Source organism: Rattus norvegicus, chromosome 3, assembly GCF_021556685.1.
Source record: "Rattus norvegicus strain SHRSP/BbbUtx chromosome 3, alternate assembly SHRSP_T2T, whole genome shotgun sequence".
In the NCBI taxonomy this organism is placed as follows: Eukaryota; Metazoa; Chordata; class Mammalia; order Rodentia; family Muridae; genus Rattus; species Rattus norvegicus.
In genome coordinates, this window is record NC_141536.1 from 57,785,595 (window position 1) to 57,801,171 (window position 15,577).

Genomic DNA, 15,577 nt, shown 5'->3' on the forward strand with positions numbered 1-15,577 from the left:
AGTAAATGTGTTTTATATTATTAATGTTAATAATACATGTTTAGTTATCAAAAGATTTTGTAAATATAAATCATTACATAGTCCAATTATTAAACATCTATAAGAAATTTATCCATTTCATTCTAAGTACAGTACTATTTGAAATTCACATGTTGAATTACTGTAAATTTTGTACATTTATCACTTTTTATATCAATCTTTTATTAGATAGTTAGTTTTGTTGTTCCTGGAAAACAAGACGGAATTTGTATATTTCACCCTTCTCCCATAACTTGGATCTTTCTGTGACACTTAAACAAAGAGTACTATTTGCCACAAGTGACAACTAGGGAATAAAACTACATTATAGGAGAGAATATATTTTTAAAATATAAAATGTAATACAAATCTGTATAGGAATAGATACTCTTATTGTATACAATGGAGTCTTTACTCTTTTGACAGTAGAGATTATTGCAAATCTGAGGGAAGAGCTGTGATTCTGAAGTAGCATGTCCAGTTGAGGAAGGCCTGCCCACTCTGGTGGTCTAACTTCTCCTTTTTGAGTAATTCAATAACTTAAGACAGGGACCCACTTAACTATTAGCAGAGTCTAAAGTTCTCGCTCTATAATGGCACCAAGAAGGATTTGGTGGAATGGTCTGGTTATCCTTTTGAGTTCATTCTGCATTATTTAGGTGCGCCTGGAATTCCTTAACAACTGACCACAAACCTACCATATTGTTAGTATAAAACCCAACCCTGAAAGACTGTCATGCGGACCATAGGAGAAAATCTGAAGGAAATATTTCACAAGGTTTCCTACCTATAGAGGCTCTGCTTTTATTGTCAGAGTTACTGTCTTTAAAGTGCATACTAGGGAGCTAGACGATACCTATAATTTCCTGAGGCCAAAGGAAACCATGTGACAACTTAAAAAACAGACCATCATGGGCATAGAAGCAAGTTGATACTAAATTTATACATCTCCATCCTGTTCTATTCTTTAGAATAGAAAGTTTTATAAGGATCCTAAACCTATTAAAAAAAAACAAAACAAAACCCAAACTAAACCTCTAAAGGGTTAACAGAGAGAATTTCTATATAAAAAAAATCATGTTATCTACTGCTATGAAGCGGGATCCTTCATTTTATGACTGAGACACAGAGAGGCTACTGACATACTTAAAGCAAGATCATGGAAGTTACAGACTAGGATTCAAACTTCTTCTAAAGGATGCTCCATTTAAGTCAACCAACTAATCAACCAACCAACTAACCAACCAACCAAACAAACAACCAGCCAACCTGGTTGTTTTGTACATGGAGTAGGATGCTAGAAATATAGACTGTCCAAGCTTTCATTGAAGGGTTCTACATGAGAAGTAAGGCAGAACTTTGTGGAAAACAAATCTCCAAAAGTATGGAATTAAGAGAGTAAAGAAATGTCCATGGTTTGTGTGTGCATGTGTGTGCTTTTGTTTAGTCACAGTTTGGTGGGTTTTGCTTTTTTCTTTTTGCTTTGTTTTCTTTATTTGGGGGGGGGTTGTTGTTCTATTGAGTTTTTGCTTGTTTTTTATGAACTTAAAGTCCTGTGGGTAGGAAGGGGGAGAGGATCTGGAAAGACTTGGAGGAGGAGAAGAATATAATCAAATATATTTAAATGTAAAATGTGTTTTAAATATTTAAAATATAATTAAAAAGAAAACAATGTCAAGAAGAAGAAGAAGAAGAAGAAGAAGAAGAAGAAGAAGAAGAAGAAGAAGAAGAAGAAGAAGAAGAAGAAGAAGAAGAAAATAATGTTAGAAAAAGTCCTGGATCAAATGCTGTCTATGCAAGCTATGGCAAGGTGATAATCCAGGGCTACATAATTTCTTCCTTCTCCTTCCCCTCTTCCCAGTAGTGAATGCTAAACAGCTGCTCTACTGAGTTAACGTCCTAGCCTTTCTTTTGCTTTTTAACATAGGGTTTTCCTAAGTTGTCCAGGTTGACCTTGAACTTATAAGTCTTCCAGATTCAGCCTTGTCAATCGCTAGAATTACAGGGCTGTGCCATGATGCCTATCAGAACTTATTTTATGAATCTTAATCCTAGATTAAATAGTAAAGAGCCAAAGCTATTTAAGCATTCTAAGAAAAACAATATATTCAGCTAAAAGTTTAGAATAAGTGATGAGATGGTGAACATGACGTTGATATATCCATTTAAAATGTCATGATGAAAGTCATACTTGTTCATATACTGCCTTTCTTGTATGTATGGCATGGCGTGCGGGTGGAAGTCAAAGGACAACTTGCTGGAGCTAGTTCTTCCTTATCATACCGATCTTGGGGACTGACCTAAGGTTTTTAGTCTTGGTAGCAAGTGCCTTTACCTACTGAGCCATCTTCTTCCCTATATGTAAATAAAGCGACTGAGCTCCTTACCACAACATACATGTTTTAGTATAACACGGTGAGCAAGGGCCGATAAAATCTTGACACATTTCTATTTCTTTGGCTATTGTTCTCTTCTTTTTACCAACAGTTACAGTTTTCCAAACCTTGTGGAACATCACCTCTGGAATGTGGCCATAAACTATTTAAAGTCAAAGAAGGGTCACTAGAATCCTTAAGTCCTGCTTGCCAGAAGGCAGTTCTAGGTCACAGGAGAACTTATTCTAATTCAGACACACTGAAATCAGTTATAAAACAAATACACAGAAGACGTGCCGTGCCCAGTTCTTAAGAATTATAACAACGGCTGGGTGTGTAGCTCAGCTGTGACAGACAGAGCTTGCCTTGCATACAGAGGCTGTGGGTTCAAGCTCTCATGGGGTTGTTGTGTCTGGGGCAAGGTGCTGACCCGATGACGACTGTCTCATGCACCCAAACGCTGTCAGCCCTAAGTGTGCACAGTTGGCGTCCGTCTGCACACTTAAATGAAGGTTTCTGTCAGTAATGATTTCCTCATCCAAACCTAAACACTGTGAAATGCCAATAATGGGTGAATTTCCAGTAGCTACTTTTCAACCTTCTAGTCAGTAACTAAAAAGTTATTTTATCTGTTCAATTGGCCCAGATACAGAACTCTTCCTCAAACTGCAGGTGGCTCAGAAACTACAATTGGGTCCTCTTTCGGCCTCACTCCTCTGAGCTAAGGAACGGATGGGTTTCTTTTCCACCGTCCTCTTTGGATCTAGTTTCCTCAGTGATTTTCAGTTATTCTCCATTCTGTGGGTCATAACATGGAAGAACAAATGAAAGTCACATAAATAATTTCCTGAAGTCCAGTGAAGATCTCTTCAATCATTAGGCATAGAATTGTTCAGTATGATCTACATGGACCCATATATGACTGACAGCTGTGCACTGGGTCATGACCCAGTGCAGAACACCCCACCCATCAGTCACCATTCTTACACCAAAAGGATAATTCTCTGGTCTCAGATGTTCTCCTTAATATGGGAATGACCCTCCCACCTGCAGGAACATTCCAGAACAGACACTATGGAGTTTGGCTAAATAACTGTGCTTCCTTTCTGTTTCCTGATTAGTTTCCATTAGGACCTTAAATTTGGATAAACTAAAAAGCATACTTACTGTTCAGTCTTTTGATTAGTCAACAACTGCTTACATGAAATTCAAAGTGCTGAATCAGAAAGGAAACAAGACTGAGAGGTTAAACCCTCGAAACTGGGATGAAATAGCATAGTTTTGTACTTATTTCTGATCCATGATTTTTTTAAAAATTAAGTTGTTTTTAATTTTCTGTGATTAGCTGGCTATTGTAGCACAGTCTCAAGCTGGAGATAAATAACTTAAACATGTATTAAAATCACAATATTTTATAGATAATGTAGGTGGCTTGCTTCTTACTTCCCAAATGTTAATGTTAAACAGCTAGAAATACTAAGTTTTGTAAGCCAGAACTCTCTATATTTTTTCTCCCCCAGTCTACTGTTTTTCTGCAAACAGGAGAAAAGAACAAATGAATTAAATGAAGTTCATTTCGAAAGATGAGGGTTAGTTCATGGAAGTTTAAAGAGAAACAGGATGATAGCCTTGCCTTCTTCAATTTGTTGAAATTCAAGGTAACATCTGGATAACCAGAATAAGCTGTCTCTACAGATGGTTCGGGAAGACTGTTTAGAGACAGAAAACGAAGATATCAGTGGCCAAGGAAGGAGGGCACTGACCTAGGAGGACTAAAGAAAACAGAGAGGAACCTGTGAGTACATGAATGGATTCCGCAGGAGCAGAGGCTTATCCATCATCCCAACAGGCCTGGTGGCACAAAGCTTTGTGTCTTACACACAGAAAAGGAGAGCTAGAGTGTGACTCACACCAAACAGCGAATGGTACAAGAGATAACACACTTTAATGTGATAGTTACTAGAAAGTTATTAGGTAAAGACACAGCTTTCTTTTCTGTGGGTAATAAAATGGAAGGACAGATGAGACTCAAACAATTTCCCAGGCACCAGTGGAGATAAATAAAAGTGTGGTGGTTTCAATAAAAATGGCCCCCATAAGTCCATAAGGAATGGCACTATAAGGAGGCATGGTCTCGTTGGAGAAGGAGTTGCCTTGTTGGAGAAAGTAGTTTCAGTCACTTCTTGCTGCCTCCAGATCTAGATCGAAAACTCTTATTTCCTTTCCCAGCACCATGTCTAACTGCAGGCCACCATGCTTCCTTCCATGGACAACCAGGATAAACCTCTGAATCATAGGTCAGCCCTGATTAAACATTTTCCTTTATAAGAGTTGCCATGGTCATGATGTCTCTTCATAGCAACAAAATCCAAAGAGAGAAGTTGCTACCAAGGACTGGCGTACTGATGGTGCTTTTCTTTGGACCAATGTGATTTGGGATTTCAGATTAGAAAAAAGTTAACTCTTTAAGTGGGGCTTAAACATGGATGTCGGAACTGTGGTGCTGAGGATGATATGAAATGTGGGGGCCTGGCTTAAAAAGTTTCAGAGGAGAAGAATGCTAGTATGTGGCCTAGAAATTGTTCTTAAGGTATTTTGGTGAAGAATGTGGCTGTTTTCTGTTCTTGTCCAAAAAAGTCTGCCTAAGGTTATATTGAAGAGTTTTGGATTAGTTGAAATGGCAGAGGGAATTTCAAAACAGCCTAGTACTGACTGTCATTTGGTTACTAATGTTCACTTATGAAATCTATAATGAAAAGAAGCAAGGTGAACAAGGAAAAATACAAAATGTATGGTTTGAGGAGAAAGGGGGGACACCAAGAAGAGGAATGGAGATAAATCAAGTGTTCAAGGAGATAAACAGATGAGAGAAAAGCCTGATGTAAAATGAAATAAAGAGAGTAGTGACCTCAAGGCAAGATCCCAGCCAGGTAAGTTTCCAACTTGTGAGAAGGAACTAAAGAAAATCTACAAAATCAATGCAATCCACATCAAAATTCCAACTCAATTCTTCACAGAGTTAGAAAGAGCAATTTGAAAATTCATTTGGAATAACAAAAAACCAAGGATAGTGAAAACTATTCTCAACAATAAAAGAACTTCTGGGGAAATCACCATCCCTAACCTCAAGTTGTATTACAGAGCAAGAGTGATAAAAACTCTATGGTCTTGGTACAGAGTTAGGCAGGTAGACCAATGGAATAGAACTGAAGACCCAGAAATGAACCCACACACCTATGATCACTTGATTTTTGACAAAGGAGCTAAAACCATCCAATGGAAAAAAGACAGCATTTTCAACAATTGGTGCTGGTTCAATTGGAGGTCAGCATGTAGAAGAATGCAAATCGATTCATTCCTATCACCCTGTACAAAGCTCAAGTCCAAGTGGATCAAGGACCTCCACATAAAACCAGATACACTCAAACTAATAGTAGAGAAAGTGGGGAAGAGCCTCGAACACATGGGCACTGGGGAAAATTTCCTGAACAGAGCACCAAAGGCTTATGCTTTAAGATCAAGAATCAACAAACAGATTTTCTAAAATTGCAAAGCTTCTGTAAGGCAAAGGACACCATCATTAGGACAAAACAGCAACTGACAGATTAGGAAAAGATCTTTACTAATCTTATATTCGATAGAGGGCAATGAAGACACTCATAGAAAACATGAAAATGAAAAAAAAGAAGATTATTCAAGCAAGGGGCCATGTTCCAGCCCTAGCAAGAACAGTGTTTTGACTGCTCCACCAATATATACAAAGAACTCAAGAAGTTAAGACTCCAGAGGATCAAATACTAAAAGGGGCAGAGAGCAAACAAAAAGAGGAACACTCCTCCATTGTTGTTGGGATTGTAAGCTGGTACAACCACTCTGGAAATCAGTCTGGAGGTTGCTCAGAAAGTTGGACATAGTACTACCTGAGGACCCAGCTATATAATCCTGGCATATACCCAAAAGATGTTCCAACATATAACAAGGACACATGCTCCACTATGTTCATAGCAGCCTTATTTATAATAGCCATAGGCTGGAAAGAACCCAGATGTCCTTCAACAGAGGAATGGATACAGAAAATGTGGTACATTTACATAATGGAGTACTACTTAGCTATCAAAAACGATGACTTCATGAATTTCTTAGGCAAATGGATGAAACTAAAAAAATATCATCCTGAGTGAGGTAACCCAATCACAAAAGAACACACATGATATGTACTCACTGATAGGTGGATATTAGCCCAAAAGCTCAGATTACCCAAGATACAATCCACAGACCACATGAAGCTCAAGAAGAAAGAAGACCAAAATGTGGATGCTTCAGTCCTTCTTAGAGGAGGGAACAAAAATACTCAAAGGAAGAAATATGGAGACAAAGTGTGGAGCAGAGAGTGAAGAAGAGCAGTCCATAGACTGCTCCACCTGGTGATCCAGCCTATATACAGCCACCAAACCCAGTCACTGTTGCTGATGCCAAGAAGTGCTTGTTGACAGGAGTCTGATTTAGCTGTCTCCTGAGAGGCTCTCCTAGAGCCTTACTGATACAGATGATGATGCTTGTAGCTAACCATTGGACTGAACAAGGGGACCCCAATGGAAGAGGTAGAGAAAGAACTGAAGGAGCTGAAGGGGTTTGCAACCCCATAGGAACAATAATATCAACCAACCAGAGTTCCTAGGGACTAAACCACTAACCAAAGAATATACATGGAGGGACCCATGGCTCCAGTTGCATATGTAGCAGAGGATGGCATTGTCCAGCATCAACAGGAGAAAGTCCTTGTTCCTGTGAAGGCTCATTTCCCAAGTGTAGGGAAATGTCAGGGTGTTGAGGTAGGAGTGGGTGGGTGGAGTGGGAACATCTTCATAGAAGCAGGGGGAGGGAGAACGGTATGGAGTGGGGGGAAAGGGGATAACATCTGAAATGTAAATTAAAAATATCCAATTTAAAAATAGAAAAGAAAATCTTAGAGCCAGGTGTGGTGATGCATGCTTTAAACCCCACTACTCCAGAGGCAGAGGCAGAGGCAGAGGCAGGCAGATCTCTGAGTTCAAGGCCAGCCTGGTCTACAGAGACAGTTCGAGAACAGCCAAGCTTAGGCAATGAAGACACTCATAGAAAACATGAAAATGAAAAAAAAGAAGATTATTCAAGCAAGGGGCCATGTTCCAGCCCTAGCAAGAACAGTGTTTTGTCTTTGGCCATGTGGCTCTGGTTTAGATTCAAGGATGGAAGAACAGGGTTAGGGAATCCCCTCCTCAACAAAGGAAAGTGCTTGAGTCCGAGCCTGTGTCAGGGTGTCCCTGCACGGAGGCCTAGACAGGCCATTACATGAGGCTGGGAAGACGAAACCTGGATTGCTCTGGGAACCCTGAGATGACAGAGGCAGAGCCATGGGATACTGCCAAGGAAAGCTGCCAACAGGGAGTGGAACCAGCCTGAGAGAGAGCAGTGTGCTGTAGTTCACAAGGGGTCGGAGATCTGAAGAGTGCTTTGACTGCAGACATGGTGATGCAGTTTTTTTGAGTTTTCCCAGCTGGTTTTTGGTTTTGCTTTGTTTTTTTTCTCCCATTCCTACCATTACCTGGAATGGTAATGTATAGCCAGTGCCATTACATGTTAGAAGTATGTGATATGCTTTTTGATTTTGATTATATAGGGGATTACATTTAAGAGATTACATGAGTCTCAGAAGAGACTCTGAACTTTGGACCTTTAAACAGTGCTCACACTGTGATTGATTTTGGGAATTTTTGAAGTAGAACTAATGCATTTTTCAATATAATATGGCTATAAGCCTGTGGGGGCCAGGGAGTGGAATGTGGTAGTTTAAATGAAAATGGCTCCCATAGATCCATACGGAGTGGCACTAATAGGATGTGACCTTGTTGGAGTTGTGGCCTTTGAAAGAAGTGTGTTTCAGCCACTTTTCGAGGCCTGTGGATACAGATGTAGAACTCTCAGCTTGGTCTCCAGTACCGTGTCTGTCTGAATGCCATGCTTCCCACCATGGACAATAATGGACTAAACCTCAAAAAGTGTAAGCCATCCACTTTAAATGTTATTCTTTAGAAGAGTTGCTGCAGTCATGGCATTTCTTCACAGCAGTAAAACCCTAAGACAAGAGTTATTCACCATACTGTTTACTAAGAGAGAAGCTCTACTTTCTGGATGAAGCAATTACGAGACTTTGGATGTTTCTGTGAACATAAAGGACAGTTAGAACATAGAAATATTTCCCAGAGAAACCTGAAGCTGTGTTTGCAGTGTAGGCTGGGGCTTATCTAGTACCTAGGCATCTGACTCTGGCTGATCTGACCTAGGAGAGCCATAATGATCCATGAAGCTAGTGTTTTACATTTTCAAGGAAGACCACATTATAGAAATTCTCATGGAAATATATCTACTTGGGGCCAGAGAGATGGTTCTGTGGTTAAGGGTGCTCATTGTTCTTCCAGAGGACCCAGATTTGATTCCCAGCGCCCACACTGCAGCTTATAACTGTCTGTAACTCAGTTCTAGGAGACTGTGAACTCTGCAGGCATCAAGCAGGAATATAATGCTCAGACATATAAAATAAAATCAACAAATCTAAAAAGCAGTTTCATACTAATTAGCGCAACGGCATCTAGTGACATCTATAAGCTATCAGTGGGATGAACTGACATCTAGGAAGGTTAAGGCTAAAGGCTTGTTCAGGACCACGTAACTGGTACACACTGACCACAGGCTCCTGGAAAACAAACAACTGTGCTATCTAAGCAAAGTGTGTTACAGAGGACAGAACACTATTTGAAGTTCTATGCAGAAGCTGTAGCTTTCTTAGACATCATGAGCTTGGTAGTGAGCAACCCTACCACATTGGAGTTCTGGGGAAGAGTGCTCACCTCTGAAACTGAGCTGATCTTTGAAAAGCTACAATGTAAATTTGTGGAGTCTGAGGTGGCTGAAGGCAGGGCTAAGAAAGAAGAGGAGGAAGATGAAACTCAAGACTGGGTGCCATACACCCTCAATCCTGCACTGAGGAGTAGAAGCAGGAGGAGGACCAGGAGAGTAAGGCTAGCTCACGACATGAAAACATTGCCTTTGTGTGCGCGCAAGTACTGGCTGGTTTTGACAAAGTAGAGTCATCAAAGAGGAAGAAGCCTCATTGAGGAAATGCTTCCTTGAGACTCAGATGTAAGGCATTTTCTGAGTGGGGGAGGGCCCAGCCCACTGTGAATGGTACCATCCGGGACTGGTGGTCCTGAGCTCTATAAGAAAGCAGGCTGAGCAAGCCATGTAGAGCAGGCCAGTAAGCAGCACCCCTCCATGGCCCCTGGAGGAGCTCCTGAGTAGGATACAGCTCTATTTGAATTCCTGTCCTGACGTCTTCAATGATGAACAGCAATATAAAAGTGTGAACGCTTTTACCCCGGCTTGCTTTTTGGTCATGGTGCTTCATTACAGCAATAGAAACCCTAGCTAGGACACTGCATATTCAGTATTCACAGAAGCTGAAAGAGAGCACTGGATCCTTTGAGATTGGAGTTACAGATGTTTGTAAGCTATCGTGTGGGTGCTGGGAATCAAACCCAGGACCTCTGGAAAAGCAGTCACTGCTTGTAACCATTGAGTCATTTCTCCAGCCCCATGCAAGGTTTAAAAAAAAAAAGAGTAGCTTAAACAGATATAAGAAAAAGGAATGACATGGTTTGGGCCAAAGAATATGGAGGCAGGGGTAAAGGAGGAGGGAGGACAAACAGTATGGCTTCTTTTTTTTTTTCCCAGAGCTGGGGACCGAACCCAGGACCTTGCGCTTGCTAGGCAAGCGCTGACAGAATGGCTTCTAAAGCTTGCTTCATGCTATTCTCCTAGTGTGAACAATTATGTTATTTAAGATTAAGTTTATACACAGCCAGTCTGTTGATTTTTAAATTGAGCCTGTGTAGCTATAGATAATATGCTACATTCCTTTTAAGCACAGTGGGAAAAAAAACAACAAAACAAAACAAAACAAAACAAAAAAACCACACCAATTAGCACACCAGATCACCTACACCCCTCAGGCTGTCCCAAGGAAAGAATTGGATGTTTACAGAGGTATCCAAATGTTCTAGTAGTAAACGATAACTTTTAGCAGTGTATCAATTATATTTCAATGTTAAATGTATGTAGTTTGGTAATCCTAAAAGTCTTTTAAAATAAGTTTCAATACAAAAGAAATTCCTTAAAATCAAACTCATGGCAACGTGTAAGGTGCTACATTTATTCTAAGCTTCTTTAGAGAAAGGAATACATACACACATATATACGCGTATGTATATACAGATGTGTGTGTGGAGAGAAAGAGACAATGTTTGTGAGAAGGGTACCGTTTAGCTTGCTGACGTTTCATTACACCAAGTGTTTTCACACCCCTGCCATCAGAGGCATCCTTATGTGAAAAGGCGGATGTTCAGATAACTGATCCAAAACTAAGGACATTCTGTCTAGATTATGTCTTGGCTCACGGTGTTGTTTCTGAAATGCAAATTATATGGTTTATTTGTCAGTTTATATTACTAATGTTTATAAGAAATATTTTCAACAGCATGTTTTCCAAAAGACTTAAAATTAATACATTAGTAATTTAATTAGTATAAAATTATCATAAAAACTACTGAATGAACCTATTGGTCCATGATCTGTACAGACACACATATATTTATTACTTGGAACAAGAATCTATTCAAATTCAGTTCCAAGAGAAATAGAGGTTACGAATAAACTGGGCCCCTCTCCAGCCTGGATGACTAAATGAAGCCACTGTAGAAGAGAAGAGAAGAGTCTGGCTCCCTCACATGCTGCCTCTTCCCCATTCTATGTGATACAGTGCTTTAATTTTCTTGTTTACAATTATTTTTCTAAGCTCAGAAAATGTGTTGAGTAGTAAATGAGAAAAATATCATAGCTATCACTTGGAAGGAAAATTGTGGCCATTACAATAGGCTACCAGGTTTCCTAGGAACAAGAGTTGGCTTAGACTCACTTCCTGTGGCAACAATACTCATAGTCATGAAAATACATCGCACACCCTGTGCAACAATCCATGCAGTAGCCATTAAAGTGTGCATGGCCATGAAACCACACAGCAAACGCACAGACTGAACTGTTGACAGAAGCTCAGGACAGAACTGACACCTAAGGACCACGGCAATCACACATGTGGGATTCTTACCCTTCAAGTCTAAAACAGAGCAACCACCATTCCAATGTTTACCAACGGACACTACATGAAGCATTATTTTCCAAAACTATTCTTAACAACAGCTGGAAACTCAAGGAGTCTTTGGAGCACTACCTGGGCGCTGCAATCACCTTAAGTCACCACTGAAAACCAACTAAAAAGAAACTAATTTTAAAAGTGTAAATTTTGTTTAATTTATTTGAGCACTGAATCTTTGTATGTGTTTTTATTGGAATTCTGTGCAATTCAGCTTTTTCAGCGAACCTCTTCTCTCAGGCACTGACGGTTGGCTGACCGCCGGGAGTTGGAAGACAGCTACAACTTTCACCTGTCAAGAGGCTCCAGGACACTTCTTAGCACTGGGTTCTCTCTGCTCCATGGCACAGCACTGAATAGCCGAGCCCAGCACCCGTGCTGAATATGAGAGAGTCCTCACAGAAATGAAGCAGTGGCCTCATGTGGAAACATTCAGTTCATGCCTGCAGTACCCAGCTTCCAATGTCAGCACCAGCATCCAGCCCATGGCACTACTCCAGTTTCTGCAGAACCAACACCTTTTGCTTTTTATGTAAGAAATCCTGGGCAAGGAAGGGATTTAACTACTAAAGATCCATTACAGTGTTTATAAAACCACTTTTGTGTCACTATTTATCTTGAATTAATTAAGCATGATTACTTTTTCTTACAAATGCCATCTACTCAGACAGGGGGTCAATGTTTCAAGCTGTTGAATAGGTCATTTTTCCTGTCTTGTTGGATGAAACCTATAAATAAAATTAATCTATTTTTCAGTGAGAGTTCTAAGTCAACTCTATTTAAGATGCATGCGGTTTGAGCAAAGTGTAATTTTTAAATGATCCTCAATGATGTACCACTGCAGAGAGATACTTCCCGGTAACTATTTTCTATAAACACGGTTTACTTGCCGCTTAACCCAAGAGAGTCCTGGGAGTTTGACAAGCAGTATGGTCAGAATACAATCAGAACAGTGAGGATCTTGTAGGTGGTGCTCATTTCAGGCTCCTCTCCTGCCACTGGGATTGCCATTTCTACCTTATACAAGGGACATGCCAGGGCCTGTCAAGCTAAATAACTAGCCTAAATTCAAGTACCTAAGTGTCATCACCTCACGTTCCTGAGATGAAAAAGTAACATATGCACTAGCAAAGTTTACCATCAGGCTGATGGACTTAGAAAGACTTAAGTATTTCAGGAATGGAAATGGAAATGTCTAGCAGGCTGCTAAGCACCACTGTTAGATGTAGACTGTGCAGACAGTCCCGGGAACGCCACAGGTGAAATAAGAAAAGGGGAAAGCAACAGCGGGAAGGAGACGGAGAGAGAGCAAATTCAACGGAGCACAAATTTGGGATTTTAAATTTTGGCAACTCAACACAAGATTTTCAGCTCCTGGCAAATATAAATATAGGGAAGACCATATTTAAAGCAAAATTTCAAGAGCCAATGATTTAAAATATTCATTTCTCTGTAGTTATGAAACACCAGTTGAGCTAAGATGGGCCAGAGCCCAAAATTTGGGCTGGACAACGAAGACTAAATTTCCATCTCCTGCCAACTCACAGCAAAACAATCTTACGTTGCTGTATGCTCAGGTCACAGACAGAGCCTACATCGCAGGGTTACTGCCAGCCAAGCACTGAGGGAGGGGGTTACACACACTTTCCCACTTGCCCCGCAACAAGACACAGAGTGACCAGCTTACAAATCTGTGGACAGAAGCCAGGCTTTAAACCTTTCTGTACCCACGTAGCCACTAGAGACTCCAGCAGACCCAGATGCAGGAACATGCTTCATCTAAAACAGAAACCGCTCCTTTAACTTGACCCCACATAAAGCATAACAACACGACATTCCCTTTTCCCAAGAAAGGGTGCGGAAGAAGGGCAACAAGGGAAAATGATCTCGACACCAAAGGATTAAAACTTTTCATGTTATTCTGAAATATATCATGACTAAAATATGACAACTGAAAATGTAAACTATTTTACAATTAAAGGAAAGTAAATCCTTCTGATTTAATTCCTTAACACTAAGGGATACATCCTCCCACTCAAGGCTGGCTGATTCTCATAGTAGTGTAATAGCTACTGACAAATTAAATCATGTGTATTAAAATAAATAACATTGTTAAAAACAGAACTACTTATAAACTCCCTTTAAAGAAAACAAAAGATTCTTATGTAATCCCCCAGTTCCTTTATAAGGTGTATCTGTCTTTCTTGGCCATAAGTTATGCTCCTGACAAAGCCTCTTAACTTCTGTTACTGGGCCATTTTCCAACCTGTTTTTAAAGTTGAAGATGATTCCTTGAAGGGACACAAGCAGCAGCAGAACTACAGTTGGTGCACTTTAATCAGATACACGAGAGACATACAATGCTCATCCCCACAGACCCAGGCATTACAAGGACCACATTTCCTTCTGAAAGCACTGTGGGAAGTTTGGGCACAGGGGCTCTCTCCAAGGACTCCCAACAGACAAAAACAAGTGTTGTTCATGATAGCTTACCCTTTTCTCTGACACCCCATCCTGGCCTGTAGCCTCTTTCTCATCATGTGTCTCTTTCAGGACTGCCATGTGCTGTTTGTATGCTGGCTCTCTGTTTAAGGTTGTGTATCCTATGTGCTCATAAATTGGGTTTATCGTCATCTTGGCAATGTATTCTGCTGCCTTGGTTTCAATATAGAGAGTAATCAAGCCATCAGTCACCAGATCGTGGATGGACTCAAAGCGTTTCTCCCCAACAAAGTGCTTTCCATCGTAGTACAGCCTGAAGTTTCTGGTCTGACTTCCAAATCTGCCTCAATGAAATGGGAAAGATGCTTTTAAGAAAAGTGAACAAGTGAATTCTTTCTGAAGAAGAAACAAGCACAAACACCCCCAAACTGAAATCTATTGATTTTGCTTACAAATGACTGTTTAGATTAGCTGTATCTAATCCCAGTTAATCACCTGGAATAGATAAAATTCAACTCCTAAACACAGTGAACTTGAAATAACCAGGGATACTAGCACAGTGATCCTAGAAAGAGCATTTTCACTTAGGTATCTTTTAAAGCCATTTTGTTATACTTGTAATGAAGTAGGGGAAATAAATCCTATAACTAAGATGGCATATTCAATATACAATTGGTCAATTATAATATATAAAATTTCTTCAAGTTTAACAAAAAATATTTAATGTACTTAAAGGCCAGCACTCATGTCTCTCAAAAGGGAAGTCCCATTCAGTGCTCACTCGAGTGGGAAGCCAGCAGTCGTTTACACTTGTGCAGTCTCCAGAACTGAGCCAAGCAGCAGCAGACAACACAGAAACACACTGGGCCATTTCTGGCCAGAGGTCAAGGACTTGATCTTTCCTTTAAACTTGTTCTGTGTCTGCTGGCTTGGTACGGACAAGAAATGCTTGCAATATACAGAGCCTGTAAGTCCCACGTCATCAGACCACAGAAATCTGTTGTCAGTTTTAATGACATGCTTTAATAACTGGAGAAGGATGGTTTCTCCTCATAGTGATTTTAGTATTTTTGCTTCCTGTAGGGAAACCTCAGAACTGGATCCAAGTTGGCATGGCTGACACCAGCGTCCTTGCCAGGAGATTGAAGCAACTTAATAGAAGCTGACGCCAAAGCAGGCAGAGCTGCCAGTTTCAGAGTGAGCACCAGTAAACCAGCAAGTCAGAGAGGGTCTACTACACCTTGTCCTTAAAATACAGTACAGAAATTGACTTTAAAATCAAAGTAATTTTTGCTTTGAAAAGACACCACATGACGCACAAACTCAGTATTCACAGGGTTCTGGCACAATGGTATCCAAATGGGTAAGAACTGAGCATTCTATTCTACCTGACCCGACCCTACCCTACCCTACCCTACCCTACCCTACCCTACCCTACCCTACCCTACCCTACCCTACCCTACCCTATCTACAGCTTTCACTCTGGCTGGCCTGGATC

General features: G+C 40.4%; 1 protein-coding gene across 30 annotated transcripts in view; it reads right to left on the reverse strand.

The window, feature by feature from the left end:
• Nucleotides 1-15,577, reverse strand: part of Chn1 (chimerin 1) — a 167,095-nt gene that overhangs the window by 55,749 nt on the left and 95,769 nt on the right. For 14 of the 30 annotated variants that reach the window (NM_001399177.1, XM_087654762.1, XM_087654766.1 and 11 more), the window contains 1 exon segment: nucleotides 14,131-14,419. The exons of 9 other annotated variants lie outside the window; for them this stretch is intronic. In NM_001399177.1, coding sequence (NP_001386106.1) covers nucleotides 14,131-14,419 — 289 coding nt within the window. 30 annotated transcript variants of the gene reach the window in all.